General features: G+C 37.6%; 2 protein-coding genes across 2 annotated transcripts; both read right to left on the bottom strand.

Moving 5' to 3' along the window:
* Positions 1-175: 175 nt before the first annotated feature.
* Positions 176-5,577, bottom strand: LOC128622885 (collagen alpha-1(IV) chain-like). Its single transcript, XM_053649675.1, has 10 exons — positions 5,499-5,577; positions 5,221-5,328; positions 5,014-5,067; positions 3,869-3,922; positions 3,688-3,732; positions 3,555-3,600; positions 2,098-2,142; positions 1,727-1,780; positions 543-596; positions 176-453 (listed from the first exon to the last, which is right to left on the bottom strand). The coding sequence occupies exons 1-10, from the start codon at positions 5,561-5,563 to the stop codon at positions 283-285; spliced, it is 696 nt and encodes a 231-aa protein (XP_053505650.1). The 5' UTR covers positions 5,564-5,577; the 3' UTR covers positions 176-282.
* Positions 5,578-10,140: 4,563 nt separating this feature from the next.
* On the bottom strand, positions 10,141-15,852 carry LOC128622830 (complement C1q subcomponent subunit C-like). The gene is made up of 6 exons (XM_053649587.1): positions 15,744-15,852; positions 15,581-15,634; positions 11,784-11,891; positions 11,612-11,665; positions 11,474-11,527; positions 10,141-11,239 (listed from the first exon to the last, which is right to left on the bottom strand). The coding sequence occupies exons 2-6, from the start codon at positions 15,581-15,583 to the stop codon at positions 11,183-11,185; spliced, it is 276 nt and encodes a 91-aa protein (XP_053505562.1). The 5' UTR covers positions 15,584-15,634; positions 15,744-15,852; the 3' UTR covers positions 10,141-11,182.
* Positions 15,853-21,688: the final 5,836 nt, after the last annotated feature.

The following is a 21,688-nucleotide window of genomic DNA, read 5'->3' on the forward strand; positions in this document are numbered from 1 at the left end:
CCACTATACTGTAGCTGTTTTCTCTCTCTCTATAAACTCCAGAGAACCGTCCACTCTAGCATCCGCAATCACTGCATGATCAATTTTCTCCCAGGTCTCATCCATTCCTTTGTAATGTATGGTTAAGCAAAAAATAGCCCCTTTAACCTTGCCTACTTGCTGTAAATACTGATTAGCATATTTTCTGTTAAAAACTGAAGGCTATTTGAATTAACAAGCAGATATACCTAATAAACCTGACAACAAAGTTCATTTCTCGATGACTATAGACATGCATGATAATTAATATGAGTAGAAAACGCAGAGGGCTACAATTCCCACTTTGCTTTGTCTTACATCCAAACATTGTTTATTGAAAAGCCCCACTTCCTCGGAAACCCCTGCAGAAGCATCACTTACATACATGCCAACAGGACCCTGAGGTCCCACTCTTCCTGGCTTTCCAGAGAAACCCTGAGAAAATAACAAAGATAAATTATAGCCTAGTACTCACCTAACAAAGAAAAGGTCTAAAACAAGCAAATAAACATGAACACAATTACCTTCTCTCCTGGCGGACCTGGACTGCCCATGGATCCTTCTCGTCCAGGTGGACCCTGTGAATGGAATAGTATTGGTATATAGGTACAATTGTAAGTAAATTTACATGGTGTATTCATTGTTGAATTGTCCTCTCAAGAAAGATTAGCATATATAAACCATGCTTCGATTACTACACATTTCAGAGGATCTTAGAAGAAGAAATGTGTATCAAGAGTGCAACAAGCAATGGTGAACAATCCTAAGAAGAACCCAAATGTAACAGCAACGACCTGCAGAAATTTCTAGAACTTGCTAAAATCTTTGATGCTCTGTCCACGATAAGAAAAACATCAGACAACAATGATCTTAATAGTGTTCCTTCACCACAAAGAATGGAAAATAAACTGAGCCAATTCCATCTGTCACCAATAATCACTGCTGTAATGGCTTTCCTATATTAAACACAATAGCTTTTAAAGGTGTATCACATTTTGTTCCTAAAAAAACAATCGCTTGGTGATTTATTTTTCATGAAAGAGATCAAGCAATGCAAGAGCAGTGCAATGAAGGTTTTGCTTTTCAGCAAATGTCCACATATAATAAATGACATCTTGCACATCACAAGAGCAATACAGTTTGTGATTGATTTTCCCTCTGGCATGGAATCCTCTCCACAGACTTGGGTATTTTTGTGGGTGTGTTGTGCAAACATAATCCATATGTTGTGTAAAAAAAATGGGTTAATGGACTTGAATGTACTATAGGTCAAAGACACTGTTTAAGTTCAAGTTAAGATACTGAGACACTGAATAATTTCAGTCAGCTGAAGATGATTTTAACATGGCAATTATTATGGTTCAAAATGTCATGTACGTTTGTGATAAAACACTCTGCAAAATTAGTCAAGTTTAAGATAAACAAATTATTATGGGTCAGATTTAGTTTCATAAATATTTTATTATCTATGAGTGAGCAGAGCATGTGTACACAGAGCTTAAAACTGCTAACCCAAATGTAAATCGGCTTCTGTGTAAATCAGCTTTCAAACAAATTAACATTTCATGCCAATTAGCTGCTTTGATTGATATTCTTATTAAATTGGAGACTAAATGAGATGGGGTACCTGCACTACTAATATAGTTCTTAAGCTATTTTAGAAAGAAAAGAAAAAAAAAGCATGGTTTTAAGATAAAAGGAAGCTCACAGGATGTCCTGTTGGTCCATCCATACCAGGCTCCCCAGCGATGCCATGGAAGCCCTGGATGAACAAGAAGGAAAAAAGAGAATACATATTACTACAAATATATGTGTAAAAATCCTTCAAAAGAATGTGTTTGGAGAAGCTTTTTTTTAATGAAACTATAACACACATATCACATCCACTATAAAACATCTAAACATGATCGCCAGTTTGCCAACAAGAGCTTATTTCAGCACCATAGTGCTGTCAAATAACATCTAGAGCTCAGTGGTAGGCGCCAAAGAATAAAGAAAACATAAAACTGTATAGTACATAAAAAGAAACTGCTTTTAGATCACTGTCTGAGGCTTTATTTCTGAAAGAACTGTATTCACCGTTAGTCCTTTTTCCCCTGGGTTACCAGTAGCGCCTTGAAGTCCCTGAAATACAGAAAAAAATATTAAGCAATGAAACAGCTAAACTGAATGAAAGAGAAATATATTCAGGCTCTAGTGTATAACAGGGGTTTTGCAGAAACCTTGGAGTTTCAGCAATCTAACATTAATATACAGAAATATGCATTATAAATGTTAATATAAACATCTGAAAAATAAATACTCATTTACCAAGCTTCGAGATATTAGCGGTTTACATACTGTGTATAGGGTCATGTTCAGATTGAGCTTAAATTAAGTCCAAAAGTTATGCCAATATTTATGTGAAGAACATTCCGCATATTCAGATTCAGGTTATGTAACTATGCAAAATAATACATCTTAGAAAGTGAAAATATCTTAATATAGTTCAAATTGATCTAGCATTAACTACTATAAGATTACAATAAACCAAATATAAGATTATTAGACCTATTCCTTGACATTTTGTTTTACTCATTTCAAGCTTTTAAATTGCCATATTTTTTTTTTAGCAAATAATTTAGCTTCTGTCTAGAAATAAATGCGTAACATTAGCTAAATTATCTGCCAATAGAGCAAGACTATTTCAAGCTTGAAATGTGTAAAAATGTCTAGAAATCGGTTTAATAATGATATACTTGTTGTAAACTTATAATAGGAAATATTATAAAGATAAATGCGACTATATTCAAGATATGTACACTTGCTAAGATGTCACTTTTTGCAATGTGGGCTCCCCATTCAGATAAATAAATAAGTAAATAAATAAATAAATAAATAAATAAATAAAATCAGCTGTGTTTAGTTCATGCTTCCGAGTTGGCCAGATTTTTCTTGAGTAGAAGCATCCAAGATGGAGTTTTTCATTAGAATCTAGACCACAGCCTTTAAACATAAGCACTTGCCTTTACACCTGAATGAAAGGGAAAAAAAAGGAAATGTGTGTTTTTTTTTTTTTTTTTGTTCAATGCTATCAAAGGTAATACAATTTACACCTTCATTATTTGGCAGCTTATAAAATAAAAAGCACTAGCACATCTTATTATTTTGTCCCCCCCCCCCCAATGTGCGCCAACAGTTTATTGTGTCCACAATTTATCAGACTTAAACGGCATAACATAGATTTCTTTAATGTAGTTACAGCCCAAAACCATTTTAGTATGACATATTGTGTGGCAAATTCTCACAAAAGCCTTCTAATTTACTGGGAGTGAAAGTATAAAATTATCATCATGCAGCACTGTTTAAAAAGCAGAAATGACACGTTACTAATGTTATGTTAAAATGTTATTGGAGAATTGCTCAAACTTAAATCCTTGTATAAACTCTATACGCACAGCAGCCGCTTGCTCCCACCAACTACGCTCCGTTTCAACAGGGAAACGAGCAGTAAACAGTAATCATGGTATGAGAATATAGAATGGGAACCTGTGTACCAGGCTTTCCTTCAGCCCCGATTCCTCCTTGAGGACCTGGAAATCCCTGAAATATCAAAACAAAACAAATCCGACATTCTGAAAATTTCGCACTTTAGGCTCTGGTATTGTCTGTGTAAAAATATAATCTCACCGGAGATCCAGGCATTCCAGCGTGACCTCTTTGTCCTGTACGACCCTGAAGTAGAGGCAGATACACATCATGGCAATCAGTCAAGCAACCATTAACCAGCACTTCTAAAATATTTTACTGCTGATTATCAATTCTAAGTGTTGACATGCTTAAAACAGATTTAAAAATAATGTTGTCCTACCATTGGTCCCCTTGGTCCTGGCATTCCTTGATGACCCTCCGGTCCCTTGTTGCCCTTTATGACAAATAATTAGAATAATTAAGAAAACACATCCAAACAAACAATCTTAACAAGTTTTCATCTTAATATTTTTTTTAAAAATGTATTTGCAAATCCTTATCAATATTTCCAAGACACATTTCTACAAACCTTCTTCATGCATGTGCATGAGCTGCACCTCTTCAGGTCATGCAAGTGTATTTGTAATAGGAAGGTTCATTATCTGTTATTAAAGTGTCAGCTTGAAAATTAAAGTGGTGTAAAGAATTACCATTCGCTCAAGGTCAGTAGCACATTTAATTTAACGTCTCTACACAAGGAAATATTTACGGTTTTTCCTTGACCCAGTGCAGCATTTCATACATGCATGCAGAAAGAAAAAAAATTCAGAATACTTAATAAAAGTATTGAATGGTGTGACATCACTGGTGGGTTCTCACAGAGGTGATTTCACATTTACAGCCAAGGTCTACTCTGTTATTATTATTATCATTATTATTATTATTATTATTATTATTATTAGTTACTATTATGAGAATAAGTATAAAAATATTTAATTTTTAAAAAGTATATCAACAAAGAAATTGAACAGGACTAGTGTCACATACATACAAATTGGATGTAATTGCAGTGGTTTATTGAAACACTTGAGGCAGACGAAATAAAAATGAAAGGTACAGGTCAGACAATTAGCAAACAGACTAGACAAGGCAAGGATGGAATCATTAATCAAATGGAGCAGCATCAAACCGGAATACCAACACAGAGAGGAAACGGGCTTAGTAACGTCACAAGCGAATACTAGGAGCAAGACTTCAAGAGCGGAGTGAACATTTATGTTTGCTGTATTACACAATTATAGCTTAGTGATGTCACTTGAAGCAAGTATATGTTTTCAATTTGGGCATGTAATTATGGAAAAGATTTGGAATGAGATTACCGGTAAACTACATTAGCCTCATGTACAGTACAGAACAAAGAAAACAGTGATCAGTGTATTTATTGGAAATGGAAAATTGTGTATATCTGATTGGTTCCTGTCTAGAATACATTAAAACAACAGGGAAGTCAACAGGGAAATATTAATAGCATTGTCGACATCTGACCTTCGGCCCCTCCTTTCCTGATTTGCCTTGTGGACCCACATCTCCATCTTCTCCCTAAGAGAGAGACAAATAGCAAAAAGTGTTCAAATTAATTAGACACAATAGTGATGAATAAAATAATGCTGATTAATGTGCTACAATATAGATACATTAATTGTGATTTTTTTTTTTTAAAGAAAAAACAAAAAACAAAAACATCTACAGTACCTGTATCCCTCTCGGACCGGGCTGACCTTTGACCCCTGGAAAACCTGGAAAACCAGTTGGTCCCTGTTCGCCCTGAGAACCCTGTATCCCTGGGTCTCCTTTACTCCCCTGGGTTAGTAAAAATTAAACAGACATAATATCTTAATGATATTATGATATTTCACATCACATGACCCCATAAAAACTGTATTTCAGATCACACAACATATTACATTTTGATATAATAAATGAATACTGAGTAAACAGCAACACCATAATCTTTCTGAACTAGCACTTACTTTGTCACCTTTTGGTCCGGCTTCACCCTTGTCTCCCTCAGGTCCCCTCTTACCCTGCTCAGCATATCAGAAATATGTAAACAACATGATATCATCCTATACAGTTCATATGATAGACAAAGCATTAAAAGAAAGAATGGAAGTTGTTATTAGGAGACATGCACATAAATCAATAGAACTGAATGACAAAATGGTTTCAAATGCATTAATGCTGAAGCTCCTAGTATGTAATGAAATGGTAAATGAAATGAAATGGCAAAGCTTAAAAAACCTTAATAACCATTAGGAAAAAGGGTTACAATAAAGATGCACTTACTCTAACACCTATAAATCCTTTTGGACCGTGTGTTCCTAATGCACCCTGATACAAAATGAAATGAGACAACGTTTCATTATACGAAATGCGGATTCTCAACTGCGTAGTGATAAAGAAAGACAGTGTACACGCGTTATGATTTTGAGGGAATGTTAACCATAATTAAGACCTTCAGAAATAAGAAACCTGTCAGAGCGTGTGTAAGTTTGAACATACCATTTTAACAACCCCAAAATCAAAATCCATACCAATGAAATCAAAAAAGTCCAGCTTGTAAAGCGAGTAGTAGCTTTTAAGTAATAACAATAAAAATAACATTGGTAATCACTATTGCATATGCAGAAACTTGTACTAAAATATAGGTAATAAGATATTAATGCCAACATTTATAATTTTGTAGTAATTTGTAAATGTGAAACAGAGGTACAGACATTGATCGTTATCCGCTCATTAGGCCATCACCTGAGTAACAGATGCATTTAGCTGCGTTTAGATAAATCACTCCTTATTGAGGTTATTATATAATGTCCTATCAATACTAAAGCATGCCAGATGTGACATTAATAATTATATTGCTGCTTCGTGCTGCTTGCATTCATCATTCATTTTCCATGTGCTTTTGTTTGTTTTGACACGTGTCTTTGTTTTGGTTTTGGTCCTGTCTCCACTCTGATCTGTCATTAGTTTGTTACCCACTGTGTTCACTTGTTTGTTGTCAGTCCTGGTTTTGACCCTCGCCCCTTCTTCTCGTTTCTCGATTAAGGATGTTCCTTGCTTGATGCTGCCTACGTGTTCTCTGACGTTCAAGCTTGCTGCTCGTTTCCTGCTTGTTCATGAAAATTGGATGTATATGAGGATATACATCATATGAAAGCTAGTTTCCATGCAGCTGAAGCTGATTCATCATTTGCACTCAAATCACTGATTGTTTTGATGTCGTATACAGATTCGTTTGTACATAATACCAGGTGCTTAAATTTGCACTCATTTTAATGAGTCTAGTAAATGATAAACAAACTGATAATTAACAATACTTTTAACAGAGTTCCTTTTGTGAACTGGATGTAAAAAAAAAAAAGAAAAGCAGATTAAAATCCATTCATGGATCCATTTTGCGTACTGCTTATCCTACACAGGGTCACGGGGGAGCCTGGAGCCTATCGCAAGGAACTCAGGGCACGAGAAGGGGGACACCTTGGATGTGGGGCCAGACCATCGCAGGGCACAATCTCACACACATATTCACACACTACGGATAAATTGAAAATGCCAGTCAGACTACAACGCATGTCTTTGGACTGGGGAGGAAACCCCCCAAAAACATACAAGCTCCGCACACACAGGATGGAAACGGGATTCAAATCCTCAACCCTGGAGGTGCGAGGTAAGTATTCATGGATAGTACCTATAGGAACACTGAACGTGATCTGCATGTGAAAATCATCCTGCATGTGTGACAGCAAACTATTTCTGTGTCATTAAAAACTGTAATTCCCAAAGGCAATCTCATAAAAACCTACATAACCGTGCCCATTAAATATGGCAGTTAAACAGCAAGAATATTTCTCATGGATTTGACTGTTACAAGCACAAACAATGGCACAATTACTATCAAATGATTACGTGTCTGGTTCTAATCAAATGAGCTGTTTGGACAGCACGTCTCATCAGTATGCAGTTCCATGGTTTCTCTGATGGCATTCTGTTTGTGTGGCTTCAAAAAGCATTTGTAGATGTGATGATTTTACTTTATCCAGATCTAAAAACACACTAATAGGGTAATCTATGACAGCTGGTCCGGCACTCAATATCATATCAGTGACACAAATGAAAGCTATCAAAGTTGGATATGAACCACATGGAGAAATGGTCACATCATGTTTTACAGTTTCACTGGATGCCTTTTTATATGTAACAATGTGGCCATCTGCTGGGAAATCACTTAAGGATGTGTGTTCTCCAATAGTCAACAAAAAATACAGCACTTTCATAGCAATGACCTAACGTCGGATTAAATGTGATCTCAAAAGGGAAAGGGAAAGCCGGATAATACGGTTTGCAGCGTCGGCTCTGGAATGTCTGTTTGAAAACATGAAAGTGAATTAGACATATTGTAGTATTTACCATAGGGCCCTCAAATCCTGGCTCTCCCCGAAGTCCTGTGGGCCCAACAGGTCCCTAAAACACAGATATACAGTCTAAATATACGCTTGAACCACTATAATATTAAAATCACAAAACAGAGGCATCTGAGAGAATAACAGCATTAAGACGTGAAGTCAACTTTATTACAATGTGATTTCCTGGTACAACTGTCACTATGTTTAAATCTTTAAAGTTAAACAATATACAAAAAGATATTTCTTAGGGGAAAAAAAAGGGTGGATATGCTCACAGGATCTCCTTTCGGTCCAGGTATGCCTTCTCTGCCGGGTTGCCCCTGTGAACATATACAAACACATATCCTCTGTTTATGTCTGGATTTATAAAAGCGCAGTCCTTTTTTCCTTATTTTGCTGTGGCACCACTAAACTGGACTCTGGTCTTTATATTTGAGAAATAGAGAGCTGTAGGTATGTTATAAATATGTCATATTCATCTCGTGAATCTAATAAATGTCGAACATTGCAAGCAAAATTCGTTGCCATTACAGCATTTTGTGGTATTTGTAGTGCCACAAATTTGATTCAATTTCACAGTAAAACAATAATGCATCCAGAGTGTTTTTTTTTTTTTTTTTTTACTGCCCACAGAAGAGACTGCTTATCTCGAGTACTGAATACTTATCCCGAGGACTGAATTTTATATGGCATGTTTATTATGAGAATAAAATTAGACCTACTAGACCTAGACCTACATAACGTGAGCTGTGACCATTGATCAGCTTATCCATTAACCTGTGGCAGGTTTTCTTTATAGATGACACCAAATTAACAAAATCATGAGCATAGTCCTTTAATTGTACAACTCTAAACAGCATAACCAGTTCAGTCGCTTCTGGAACTTTTCCTGTTCAAGCTCCAGACTTTATTTTCAGTTCCAAAATATAAGACTACTTGTAGTTTGTCGTACAAATAAATACGATGTGCTACATCGGGTGCTATTATATAGGCTAGCGTATATACTTTGCAACTGACAACAAAGCAAAAAAAGCAACTTATTCAGTTCACATTTTCATCCCCCTGATCTATTTTTCTATTTTTTTGCCAGACCACTTAGTGGGCCAGCCTAGATGAGGCATTTTTATTCACTGACTGACTGACTGCATGTGCAATAAGTCGAACTAGCCAAATTGTAATCTAGCTACCCTTAGCTAGCAAGCAGTGAGCAATACAGAGACATTCTGTGGTATGCATGTATCTGCTGCGTTTGTTTGCAAACTAGCCCACCTCCACCTCATTTTGGGATAGCTGGAGAGAGAGAAGTAGATTAGCAAAAGTTGTGTCATTTCATGTAGGTGTGCGCGCTTGACTTCAAATACTATTGAAGTTAATAACGTACGGTAAATAAAGGGGTGAGAGGATGTACTGTGGCATGAATGGATTTGTAGCAACACACTGGCCGTATGTATCTCCACTGTTGTGACAGTGGTGCTTGAAAGTTTGTGAACCCTTTAAAATGTTCTATATCTCTGAATAAATATGACCCAAAACATCATCAGGTTTTCACACAAGTCCTAAAAGTAGACCAAGAGATCCCAATTAAACAAATGAGACAAAAATATTATACTTGGTCACTTATTTATTGAGGAAAATGATCCAATATAGCAGTTTTAAATTCAGTAACTGAATTCAGTCTTCTGACTCTGATGTTATAATAAAAAAGCAGGGTCTCACCTGTGGGCCCCGTGGCCCTGGAGGCCCAATCTGTCCATCCAATCCTTGAGCACCCTGTTAAAGGCACAGAAGTGCTATGGATATTAGTCTTTTACAAGTGAAGGTTTCTTTCAAAAGTGGAGGATTGTGATTGTAATCACATACCTGGAGCCCTGGGGGGCCAGTGCTTCCTGCAGGCCCAGGCTCCCCCTGTTAAGCAAAGCAGAGAATGACACAGTCAGACACTATCGAGACAGCTCTGTGCTTGATGTCTTGCAGAATGGGATGAACAGGAGGAATCATAAAGAGTTTTATAATCATATGAAGACTCACCCGTGAGCCATTTACGCCCTGAGCACCTATAAATCCTGTGATGCCTGGAGGGCCCTACACAAATATTTCAAAATAGGAAATTTATCTAGTGTGAAATGATCAGTGGACAGAAAATGACACAGTGACAGCTCATTGGTTAATGTTTGGGTTTTTTTTTTTGCAAGAGAATAAAGTACAAAACTCATCACAGAAAATATCCCAATCTAACAGTATGGGTTCCACCAACATTTATTGGCTGTCAGTCTCTAACGGATTAATTTATTTAATACACATACTGAATTGTGCCTATGTTTTGCTTAATGTGCACTATTCTCTAAAAACATACGCACGGGGTAGTGGACAAGCTGATGAAGCAGCGCACTTTAAGCAGACTGAGGTGGAGTTCCTAAATTTTATGAACCACACACCTGGCAACCCCAGCCATACTGCTCTGAGTAACTTGCATGCTGCTAATTTTCCCCTGATTTTGGCCATGAGTAATTGCCGTAAGTAACTGCCCAAACTTTAGTAAATCAAACAGAATATAATCATCTGCACTTCAAGTTCTCCATCCTCAATTACACATGGATGAGGGAGGACAGTTGGAATGTTCCAGGTGCATGACTTATTAACTGCTTTTATGCTAGTAATGTACAGGAAATGCTAGGATTTTCAGCGACGGCATCATAATTGAGCCAGGAACAGTACATCTGGTCCTGAGAGCTTAAATCCCAGAGAGATTCTTTGAATGAAGTGTTTGCTGAATTAAAATGAAATGTAAGTGTTAATATATAATCCAATGAGAAGTAACTACAACAGAATTGTGAATACTAGTATTTATTAATTGTTTAGATTTCTTACTGGTGGACCTTGCGGACCTGGTGGGCCATCGAAGCCATCATCCCCCTGTAAAACAGATAAGAGATGGAAGCAAGCATTTATTGAAATGTAGATAACGCCATGCTGTACTTTGTAAACTGAACCACGAGGATTAAAGCAAAATCTTTGTTCATGACTGAAACTTTCCACTGGGCAGGAAATCTGATGTGGTGATGGAAACTTTAATCCATGGTGCAAGTCTGTGTCATATTGAAATGTTTAGCTTTACTTACATCTGTCCCTGGAGGGCCCTCAAGGCCCTCAATCCCTCTAATCCCATGTGGCCCCTGCAATTAAAGACCATTTTACTCTTATAGCATGCATTATGTTACCATAAAGACATTAGTAAGGTCAGAGTGATATTAGAGACTTACTTGAAGGCCAGTAGGACCAGGCGGCCCAGGCAGTCCTTTATATCCCTAAATGAGCAACAATTGTGTGATATGACACCAAATGAACAGTACTTTACATTCATATTTCACAACGAAAATGCTAATACTTCATAGCACCATTCAACTGGAAAAATGCAATTCATATAACCACTAGATGGGGACAGCTCCAAACTATTAACCATGCCATTTTACTTCGAATGAGTGAGTAGTTGTTGGCTTATTCCGAACTATATAAAATGGCTTATTCAGAATACACCTTACTTTCTCTCCAGGTTCCCCTACATCTCCACTTGGACCCTCTGCTCCAATAAGTCCCTATGCACAGAATAGCATTGCTTTGTTTTATCAGCACTATGTTAGATCAATACCAATAGGCATATATTTTTTAGCTCATCTTACCTCATCTCCTTTTTCACCAGGTGAGCCAAATTCTCCTTTATAGCCAAGAGGGCCCTGAGGGTAAAAAAAAAAGAGAGCAACCATAAAAGAGACTCAATACACATATAATGTAAGGTGTTAAAGGTAATGTGTTAATGTTGTTAGTTAGCATGTTAGCATGGCATTACTCTACCTTTGGGCCAGGTATTCCAGGAGCCCCCTGTTGTCCTTTCAGGCCATTTTCTCCATCTTTCCCAGGAATCCCTGGTAAACCTGGTACACCTGGCAGGCCAGGATCACCCTGCAGTGTAGCAGAAACAAAAACAAACAAAAAAAATGACTTTATAGCACTTAAAAATCATAATATCTCTCCTTAATACTCCTGTTAGTAAAGTAAAATGAAATGTCAGACCTAAATGCCTTTTGGATTTGTTGCTTCTGCCACTCAAGGTTGGACGTTTAAAGGTTCTATAGTCCTAAGATCATTGTAACATGATAAATAGATTCATTAATACTCTATGCAATGGTTAGGATGATAGAATCCTGCTCTCAGAAAAATAACGAAATAAATAACGTTAATAATCTGTACCCTTATCGTTTGTATTTTAATATGTCTATCTTTCACAGGGAAATGTGGATATAATGAACCTTTAAAAAAGATTTTATGAAGGACATGTGAAGCAACTTTTCAAACTGCTGCTCAAGCTGCATCTCAGGGCAGTATAACACACTAGGAGAAAAGCGCTATCTACCCTCTTCTGCATACATGAGCTCCCAGATGTGATTCACAGGTGAGAGTGAGTACGCAATTCCTCCCACTCAGAGAGCGAGGCCAATTTTGCTCCCACGGATGGCTGTGGCATCGTCATGATTTTACCTTGTGATCTCTCGACAACTTTTCTCGGGAGGCCATGTAATGAACTTTTACAGAGCCCAGAGAAGTCAGCGGTGCTTCTGGACAGTGTTGATGTACGGCTTCTGCGTTGCATAGAAAAGCCTTAACTTGCATATGTGGATGCAGCGGCGAATGGTGTTGACTGACAAAGGTTTACCAAAGTATTCCCGAGCCTATCTCAGGATATCCATTACAGACTCATGACGGTTTTTAAGACCGTGACGTCTGAGGGATCGGAGCTCATGCGCATTTAGAAGTGGTTTTCGGCCTTGCCCTTTACGCACCAGATTCCTTGAATCTTTTAATTATACTGTGCACTGTAGAAGGTGAAATGTGCAAAATCCTACCGATTCGATTTGTCTTTGGGGAATGCTATTCTCAAAGTGTTGGACTAATCTCTGTCGCATCTGTTGGCAGATTGCCGAGCCTCGAACCATCCTTGCTCTTGAAGGACTAGGCCTTTTTTTGAGGCTCCTTATATACTATGATTAGACCTTATTTCAACTTGTCATATCGATATTAGCCCAAATTGCCCCTGTCACAACTTTTTTGCAAGGTGTTACGTGCATCAATTTCAAAATAAGTGTTTACCTTAAAAAAAAAAACAACTATGCAGTTGATTAGGTAAAACATCAAATACCTTGTCATTATATTTTTTTGTTTAAATACAAGTCAAAGTACATTTACAAATCACTCCTCTTTGTTTTTATTAGCATTTTCCATACTGTCCCAACTTTTTTGGAATTGGGGTCGCAGACGAAAGCTTTTAAGGTACACTATATGCACATTTCTAGGGAAAAGATATATACTAAAGGTCCAAAAGGTGTACGCTTGAGGGTACCATCCCAGTGACAAGAAATGGTACAGTGTAGTAGTATTTTCGTTCAGCTGTATACTTTGTATGTGGATGAATGGCAATAAAGTTAACTTGAACTTGAACAGATAGCTATTCCACTACAATAAAAAAAAATAAAAACATTTGAAAAATGTAGTTGTTACAAACAGTACAAACATTTTTAAAGAAAATAATAATATAATAAAATATTATTAGAATTATAAATACAATTATTTTCATTTTAAAAACCTCATTTTAATGCATGAAACACTTAGTGTGTACCATGTGCTACACATGATCCTTTGTATAGATGATCTGTAATGCTGGCTCCAATTCAGAACACAATTCCAAGAGGATGACTCTTGTGTAATGAAAATGGCTCATAATCCAGTTATCATAATTATATTTTAAAAAAAATTCCCTCCACCTTGGCCTAGCACCATAAAAGCACCATCACAACCATTGCTCTGACAATTTTTCCACTCCACAAATGAATTCAAGACAGGGTTTTGCATATTATTATTGATAATTATGGAGTACATCGATCTTCACAAAAAGTAAAAAAAAATCTCCAGTAATAGTTGCCACATTGTGCGCACCAGTTACAGCATGTACCTGCAGTCGATGCATGATGGTTCACATATTCCTACATTCAGTTTACGTTTTTATTTAAAAAAAAAAAAAAAATCCTTATGCGTATATGGAAAATAGTTTATAAACGGTTTGATGCTGATTTTCAGCATATGCAGCATTTATACACGAGAAGTCAGGATTAATTTGTGTGAGGAGAAACTACATGTATATGGCTGCATACACACCTGTTTGTGTAAGACTTCAGAATGATGGATTTCTATGAATTTGGAGTGAAAAACAGGGTGTGATAACCCAGTGCATTTAATGTACCTAAACATACATGGAACGGCAGTGAGGAAGTGTAGGGTCTACGCTAAGGCCGGCTGGAATAAACGAGCTAGCATGGCTAAACCCTTCCTCACAGTTTTTTACTATGCACGTCATCATATTCACTGTTTACAAACGGTTTCATTTCACAAATTACTTTTGTAGACTCAACAACAGCACAACAGAAAGTTAATGCCTTCCTTCTGTTTTGCTGGTACTGCGTTTCATTAAGTAGGCCATCAGGCCCGTTGTGTAGCAGCTCATGTGAGCTCTTTCCAAGGCACAAACACTGCAAAGACCATAATGGTGCTTTCAGACACCACACTTCATGTTTATGTGGTTAAAGCTTAAGAGTAATGAGGGGTGGAGCGTCTAGTACCTTTTGTGTTTCAAACATATAGCAACTCAGCTTTTAAATGATTGTTTATGTAGAAACATGGTTAGAAATGAATGAATACAATCATGCTGGTGAGATTTAAAAATGAAGGCAGGCTTTATAAAATAGACAGCATATGCAGTTGCTGTGATTATTCCCCGAACCAATATGTTGCCTTTATATGAATTAAAAAATAAAAATAAAAACATGTTGGAGCATATGGTTATAGGAAATAATAAATGACCGCCAGTTGCAAGTTATGCAGCCTGATGTAAACTGGAGTTAGTATTACCACCCCAAAGTTGATTATTTTCCTATAACAGCATGCATTATGCTTATGCATTTTATTCCTCTTACACCAATTCAATCTGCCAATGATACTTTTTATTTTATTTTATTTATTTATTTTTTACAATTATTAATGAATGACACATGGTACTTTTTTTTTTTCATCTGTTTATAGTTCAATCTAATGTTTTGGAACATCAGTGAACCAATTTAGTTTCTGTTGTCACTTACATAAAGGCATAAACCCTATAGTTGCAGTTATTAACAGTTGTTCACGGTTTTTCACTCTCTTGAGGTTAATAAGACCAAAAACACAGCTTGTCCTCTGTCTTAAAGACTCCCTCGTGGAAAACTTACTGCTTCTGGAGAAACACGTTCGTTCCTGGTATCACTAACCTTATAACAGCTATAAACAGTCGTTCCCTCACCAGCCTCTCTTTGTCCTCTCTCTTAATGTTAATAAGACGAAAAAATGCAGCTTGTCGCGTTACCTAGCAACCACGAAGCACAAGCCCTCAGTCCTGAAGCCTTTCCTGTATCAGAAAACTTAAAGCGATGGCTTTTAAGCTCTTGAACTGATAATGACGGTAGACCCTAGCTTCTATTTATCTACGTGTCTGTCGAATCTGTCTTCTGACTTCTCGACTGACTGTGAGAGGAGATTATGTGTCATATGTACACAGCTCGGGGGATTACCATATCTCCCACGCGCCCTGACGGTCCTCTTTCTCCAGGATCACCCGGTGGTCCCTGAATGAAAAGAGGAACAGATAAATCAAATATACTTGGTTGGCGATCCTAACAAATAGTGTTGTCTTACAGTAAATATTTAAAAAATAGTACTGAGTCAACATCTCACCTGTGGGCCTGGTTTTCCCAATTCTCCCTGTGGCCCACGTAAACCCAGTTCTCTCTACAGGCTCACAAAGAAGACACCAGTCAGAGAGTGTGTATATTCCACTGATACTAGTAAGATACTACATCTCTTACACCACACTAGAACATCCTAGCTAAGAATGTCACTGATATTTCATATGGGTGACAGTGTTTGGGTTACAGTGTTAAGTGAATGCCTGTACTGCATACTTACAGGCCAACCTGCATACAACAGCTGGAAGTATGATGTTTGCTGGGAAAAGGAGAACGGGATAAATAAATTAAAATATTCAGACATTTTTACTACACATGAGCGAAATTTTCCCATCTTCACAGTGGACTTCTACTATCGATCTACTATTCTACTACTATCTCACTTCTACTATGTGATATTCTGGTTGTCATTATTATGAAGTATTTTCTTTTTCAGACCCGCAGGCAAACGTAAAAACCAGTATGAAATCTATAAAACATCCTACATTTTGCATGGATCATAAAGTGCAGGGTTCAGTTTTCAGTTATGACAAGATGTTCTCCAGCTAGCAGAAAATGAGACTGGCATGAAAGGGAGAGGCATACTGATGGGATTATATGCTTCATTAAATAGGCACAGTGTATGCATTTGGGTTGTGAGATTGACCTCTGACCCTTTGCAAAGTGTTCATAGTCCTTACCTACATCCTGTGACCTGTCATTTCGATGGATGCTGCTCACCAGTCTTTTGGTTGTTTTATCGTATTTTGTCTCCGTGTATTTCTTTTTTCAGAACCGTGTAAACGGGAAACCCTCGGTTCTAGGGTCTACAAACCTTTAAGGATTAGCCAACAAGCTTTTAGGACACTGGATTCACCCTCTAACCCTACACTAGCAAGCAACAAAGAGATAAGTGTCCATTCATTTGTATCTACGGACTTGATATGGCGCCACAATTTCTGCGATAACGTCAAGCGACAAGTGACATTTGTCTCAATTCAATGCAAATGAGGTACAACGAGGTAGGTAAAGTGATAACGTGATTTGAATGATTCCTCAGACCATATGAAACCTGTCAGTGTGTATAAAGACATTACTAAGAAGAATAAAGCTTGAAAAGAAGTAGCGGAGATCATGTAGTACAGATAATTAGCTAATGAAGGTTGTATTAATCTAGGATGCAACATGTACAGTAAATCAAACCTAAAGACATATTTGAAAAAATGCTGTTTATATATCAGATAGTGGACTATAGGTTATACGTTTTGGCTGCTACTGTTTCTTATTGGAACTACAAAAAAAAATTAGCATTACACGTCCAGAAGCATAGGAAACAGTAGCGGTCGCTGCATGCCCACAAGAGAAATACGCAAAATACAAGCAGTACGTTTAATTCACTACAGTGAATGCAGGGTAAGAGTGTATCGTACACACTATAGTATAACTGCCAGATTTCTCGATCAGTGTTTGCCATTTTTGTTCTAACGCTGCCAGGTGTGGTTTATAAAAACAGTTCTTGAGAGAGAAAACTTCAGTGTGTTCTTATACTGTATATTTTAGATTGACATCTTGTTGCAGGATTCCATGTATTTCCATCCATCCATCCATCCATCCATCTTCTATACTGCTTATCCTCTTCAGGGTCACGGGGAACCTGGAGCCTATCCCAGGGAGCATGGGGCACAAGGCGGGGTACACCCTGGACAGGGTGCCAATCCATCGCAGGGCACAATCACATACACATTCACACACCCATTCATACACTACGGACACTTTGGACATGCCAATCTACCATGCATGTCTTTGGTGGGAATCGAACCACCGACCCTGGAGATGTGAGGCGAACGTGCTAACCACCTTTTTTTTTTTAACCTACAAACTGTGGTGGATACAAACCTGCGCTACACAATCGCAACCTCACTGAACTGACGTGATGAGAAATAACAAATTCAGAAGGGAGAATGTAAAATGATTACCTGAAAGTAAGCCCACTCCTCTGCTGTGTTCCTCCACAGATATAAAGTGGGTGGACCTGGTGGTCCTGGTGGCCCTGGGTTTCCGACCCGACCAGGACGACCCTCTGGTCCAACTCTTCCCTAAAAAAATCATCACAGTGTTCTTTTTTAATTATTTATAAGACAGCTATGCAACAGCTGTACACTTTTAATGCATGGAATGGCATGCAGTGTGTGTGTGTGTGTGTGTGTGTGTGTGTGTGTGTGTATATATATATATATATATATTTTCTCTGCAACCATCTCCTGCTGGGATTTGGGTTCTGGCACAGACCAGACTAGAGCAGTTCCTAAAGATCCTTAAAAGTCACAAAAGGTCAGACCAAAAGCCCATGAACTTTTAAGTGCGATGGATCAGCTATATCCCCAGGGACTGCTCTTCACTTTTCAACCATTAAACAGGTATAAGAGAGAAACCCAGCACTCACCTTTTCACCTTTGAACCCTGGATAGCCCACACTGCCAGGACAACCCTGGCAGAATGTAATAAAAAACAAAATACATTATTTGCACATCACTTGCTAAATAAAAGTAATAAGTTACATCTAAACATTTAATGAAATCAATTTTCATGTGGAAACACTAAAACCAAAGTGAGCAATAAAATTCCACAAAGTTTACATAGACGCTGAGATAATCAGAAAGACCTTGAAAGGCTCATTAGCTCACAGTAATAAAGGATCCTTGCAAAGTCTCTCATGGCCAGATACTTTTACATGAAGTTGCATCACAAAACACAACCTGATTGCAGAATGTGCTCCTACTGGATCTAAAATGAACTAACCTATTAAATGTAGTCTGCATGAAGTGGCACTTTAAAGCCGCAATTTCAGGAAACGCAAGATCGGTAATAATCAGTAAGAAGAAAAAAGTTTTTTGTTTTTTTTTTTAAATTACAAAAAGACCCAAGAGCAATAATGTGGCTAATATAAGATTTATTTACTAAGTACGGAAATAAAACACGATTTTTGTGATGCTAGAAAAATCAATCGACGACAGGAAGTTAATCTTTTTTTAATTTGCCAACAATTACATATTTTACTGTTAATTAAAGAATGACAAGATATTCTTGTTTAGCAGTTTAATGTCACATTTAACGTTGTGGAACACAGTCATGTCAGAGCTACTGTTACAGAAGATTAATCAACACCTTCTGGACTCTTCAGATTGGCAAATTCAACAGTGTTGTGCTATAATCATTTTTCATTCAGACGGCTGTGTACATTAGCTATTTTCTATTCTATTTTTCTTGCACGACTTCTATAAGAATGGGAATGTTGGGACCAACATGGGAATTGTTATGACCAAGTTTATGACCAAGCAGCAAAAATGAACAAGAACTATTAAAAGTCGTACTTACCGTAAATTGTTATCTCGGCAAGGTCCTAAAATGTTCTAGAATTATTACACATTTTATCATAAAAATATCTGTTTTCATATAATGAATAACACCAGGAAACACTGCCTATAAAGCTCAACGCCAGAAAAAAAGTGCTAATTTAGACCAGGTTTTAAGAGGCGTACAAAACCACTATGGGACAGAGTTTAATAGATCGAACGGAAACTGTAATCACACTTTTTTTGCATGTTGCTACATGCATGGTGCGTAAATTGTGCGTTTAGGCTTGTACAACAGTTTTCTAAATAACACACCAGGCTTTTCGCAAAGAATTTGGAATAATTAAATCTACAAGCAGGTGAAAACCACTTCCAGTTGTACACCTGGCTCTCAGTGTCGAAGACAGATTTTATAGAGGAAAAAACCTCATTAAAGGAGCTCTTAAGAGGTGTATATGCACTGCTAATTTTGGATGACTTTCAACATTGTGAATTACTTTCTTTAGTTGAATTACTTTAACACCTGGTCAGTTTCAAGTATACATTTACGTTTACGGCGTATGGTAGACGCCCATATCCAGAGCGACTCACTTATACAACTGAGCATTTGAGGGTTAAGGGTCAGGGGCAGCTTGATAGGGCTGTGATTTGAACTCACGACCTTCCGAGCAGTAGTCCAACGTCTTAACCACTTAGTTAGCACTGCCGCACAAAGGGAACGATAACCTAAACACATTGGTATCTCCAGTTAAATCACAGCAGGGCAGGAGTTGATAGTCTGTCTGGGGTTTCCAGTGACAAACACAATACAGAGCATTAATTACTGAATCTTTCCCTGCTGCTGGCTTTTACTTGCGGTGCGTCTTGTCTTCTCTGTGTTCTTTCATGTCTGACTCAGAGCTGCATGAGGACTACAAAAAAAGCTCCATCAGCTCTGTGTCCCTGAAGCCTTGTTTGGTATCTCCACATGCTGCTGCATCTGGTCCTCCCTCTGTCTCTTCTGCCTCTTAAAGTACATAATCTGCTGAGCGCTTTGACTCGGGGTCTCATCTGTCCTATTTCTAGTTAAACAGGACTGTACAGTTCCGAAAAAAGATATGCTGACGAGCGCTGATATTTGCTGAGCGTTGAAAATGTGAAAGGGTAAAGAAGAACAGAAGCTCGAGACAATTCCTCGGCCATGCTTGGTGCGACAGATAAGAACAGAATTGAATATCTTAACAAATGGATTATTCTGGACGGATTACTCTCCCAGTAGGGTATTACAGACTTGAGATATATTGTTATTTTAGCCCTCCCTCTAATATCACAACCAGCTGTCAGTGGATACTTTCTTGAGGAGAAAAACAGCATTTACATCTAACCACCTTCATAATTTAAACTGGAAAATACACTGACGCATGCCATTTCAGCGTACGTCAGTCTGCTGTCATGTTGAAAGTAAATTTAAATCAACTGAACAAATAAAGCACCAAAAAAACAAAAAAACAAAAAAATGGAAAACGTCTGCGACCCTTCTGTCTTACACTACACACACGTTGTTTATTTGGCTGACTTATTCCCTAAAACAAATGCAGATGATATGCTCATGTGATTTGTGAGGTAAAATTGGTTTTGTTAGCTAAGGGCTTTAAGGGTATAATGATTTCCATTCATCCTCAATCGCAGACCAGCTTTATTATTCCCAGACTATAGAATATGTTAAGTTGACGTCACTCTGCGTTTTTTTTTTGTGGCTCAACGGCTTGCGAGGAATACCGCATTTGTTTTTATTTGCAACGAAGGATTAAAAAATGGAATTTGAAGTCAAGGAAGAAATACCAAGCTATTGGGGTCTGAACAAGTTAAATCTCGTTATCGATGTACATAGGTACAACTCGTCAGACGGAATCCAGACACACTGCCTGCCCCTGCTCACATACCTGAGGGTAATTACCTTGTTTTTGGGCTGAGTACATGTGCATGAGTTTAAACGTATAAATCAATGAAAGATTACGAACAATTTAGAAATGGCTGAGTGCCAGATCAATAAATCCACAAGCTATCGCTCTGTACAAGCAAAGGCAAGTTAGCTAAGTTGCCAGCAGTCCCTGTTGTACATGTTTAATACATGGAAATTACATACATAATAGATTTCAATTGCATGCTTCATCTGACAGTGACACTGCCAGTAAGGTTTATGAACACCTGGACCTTCTTATGTTTCAGTACAGTTCAACTGTAATTAGATCTACAAACAAAATAAACAGGTTGAAACAAGTTTTCCACCAAATACCCAAAAGTTCCTGTTTATTTCTATTATCAGACTTTAAATTCGTGCTTTATTAAAGGCAGGTGCACTTGAAGAGTAAAGAAGTTAAGTGAGTAAAAAAAAAAAAGACTCACTGGTTGCCATTATGTCACGATTCTTTTCGCTGACCTTTAACACAGGTACGATACTGCTGGGTGCATCTCAGATTGTACTATTTCACGTTCACTATGGGCCACGTTCAGATGAGGTTTTAAATCCTCTGACGTTTACTGTAGCCTACAGTATAACCTGCGGTGTGTAACAGGCTACGTCATATATGGGATATGTGTCAGGTTTTATGTTCAACAGCTG

Source organism: Ictalurus furcatus, chromosome 18 (genome assembly GCF_023375685.1).
Source record: "Ictalurus furcatus strain D&B chromosome 18, Billie_1.0, whole genome shotgun sequence".
Classification (NCBI taxonomy): domain Eukaryota; kingdom Metazoa; phylum Chordata; class Actinopteri; order Siluriformes; family Ictaluridae; genus Ictalurus; species Ictalurus furcatus.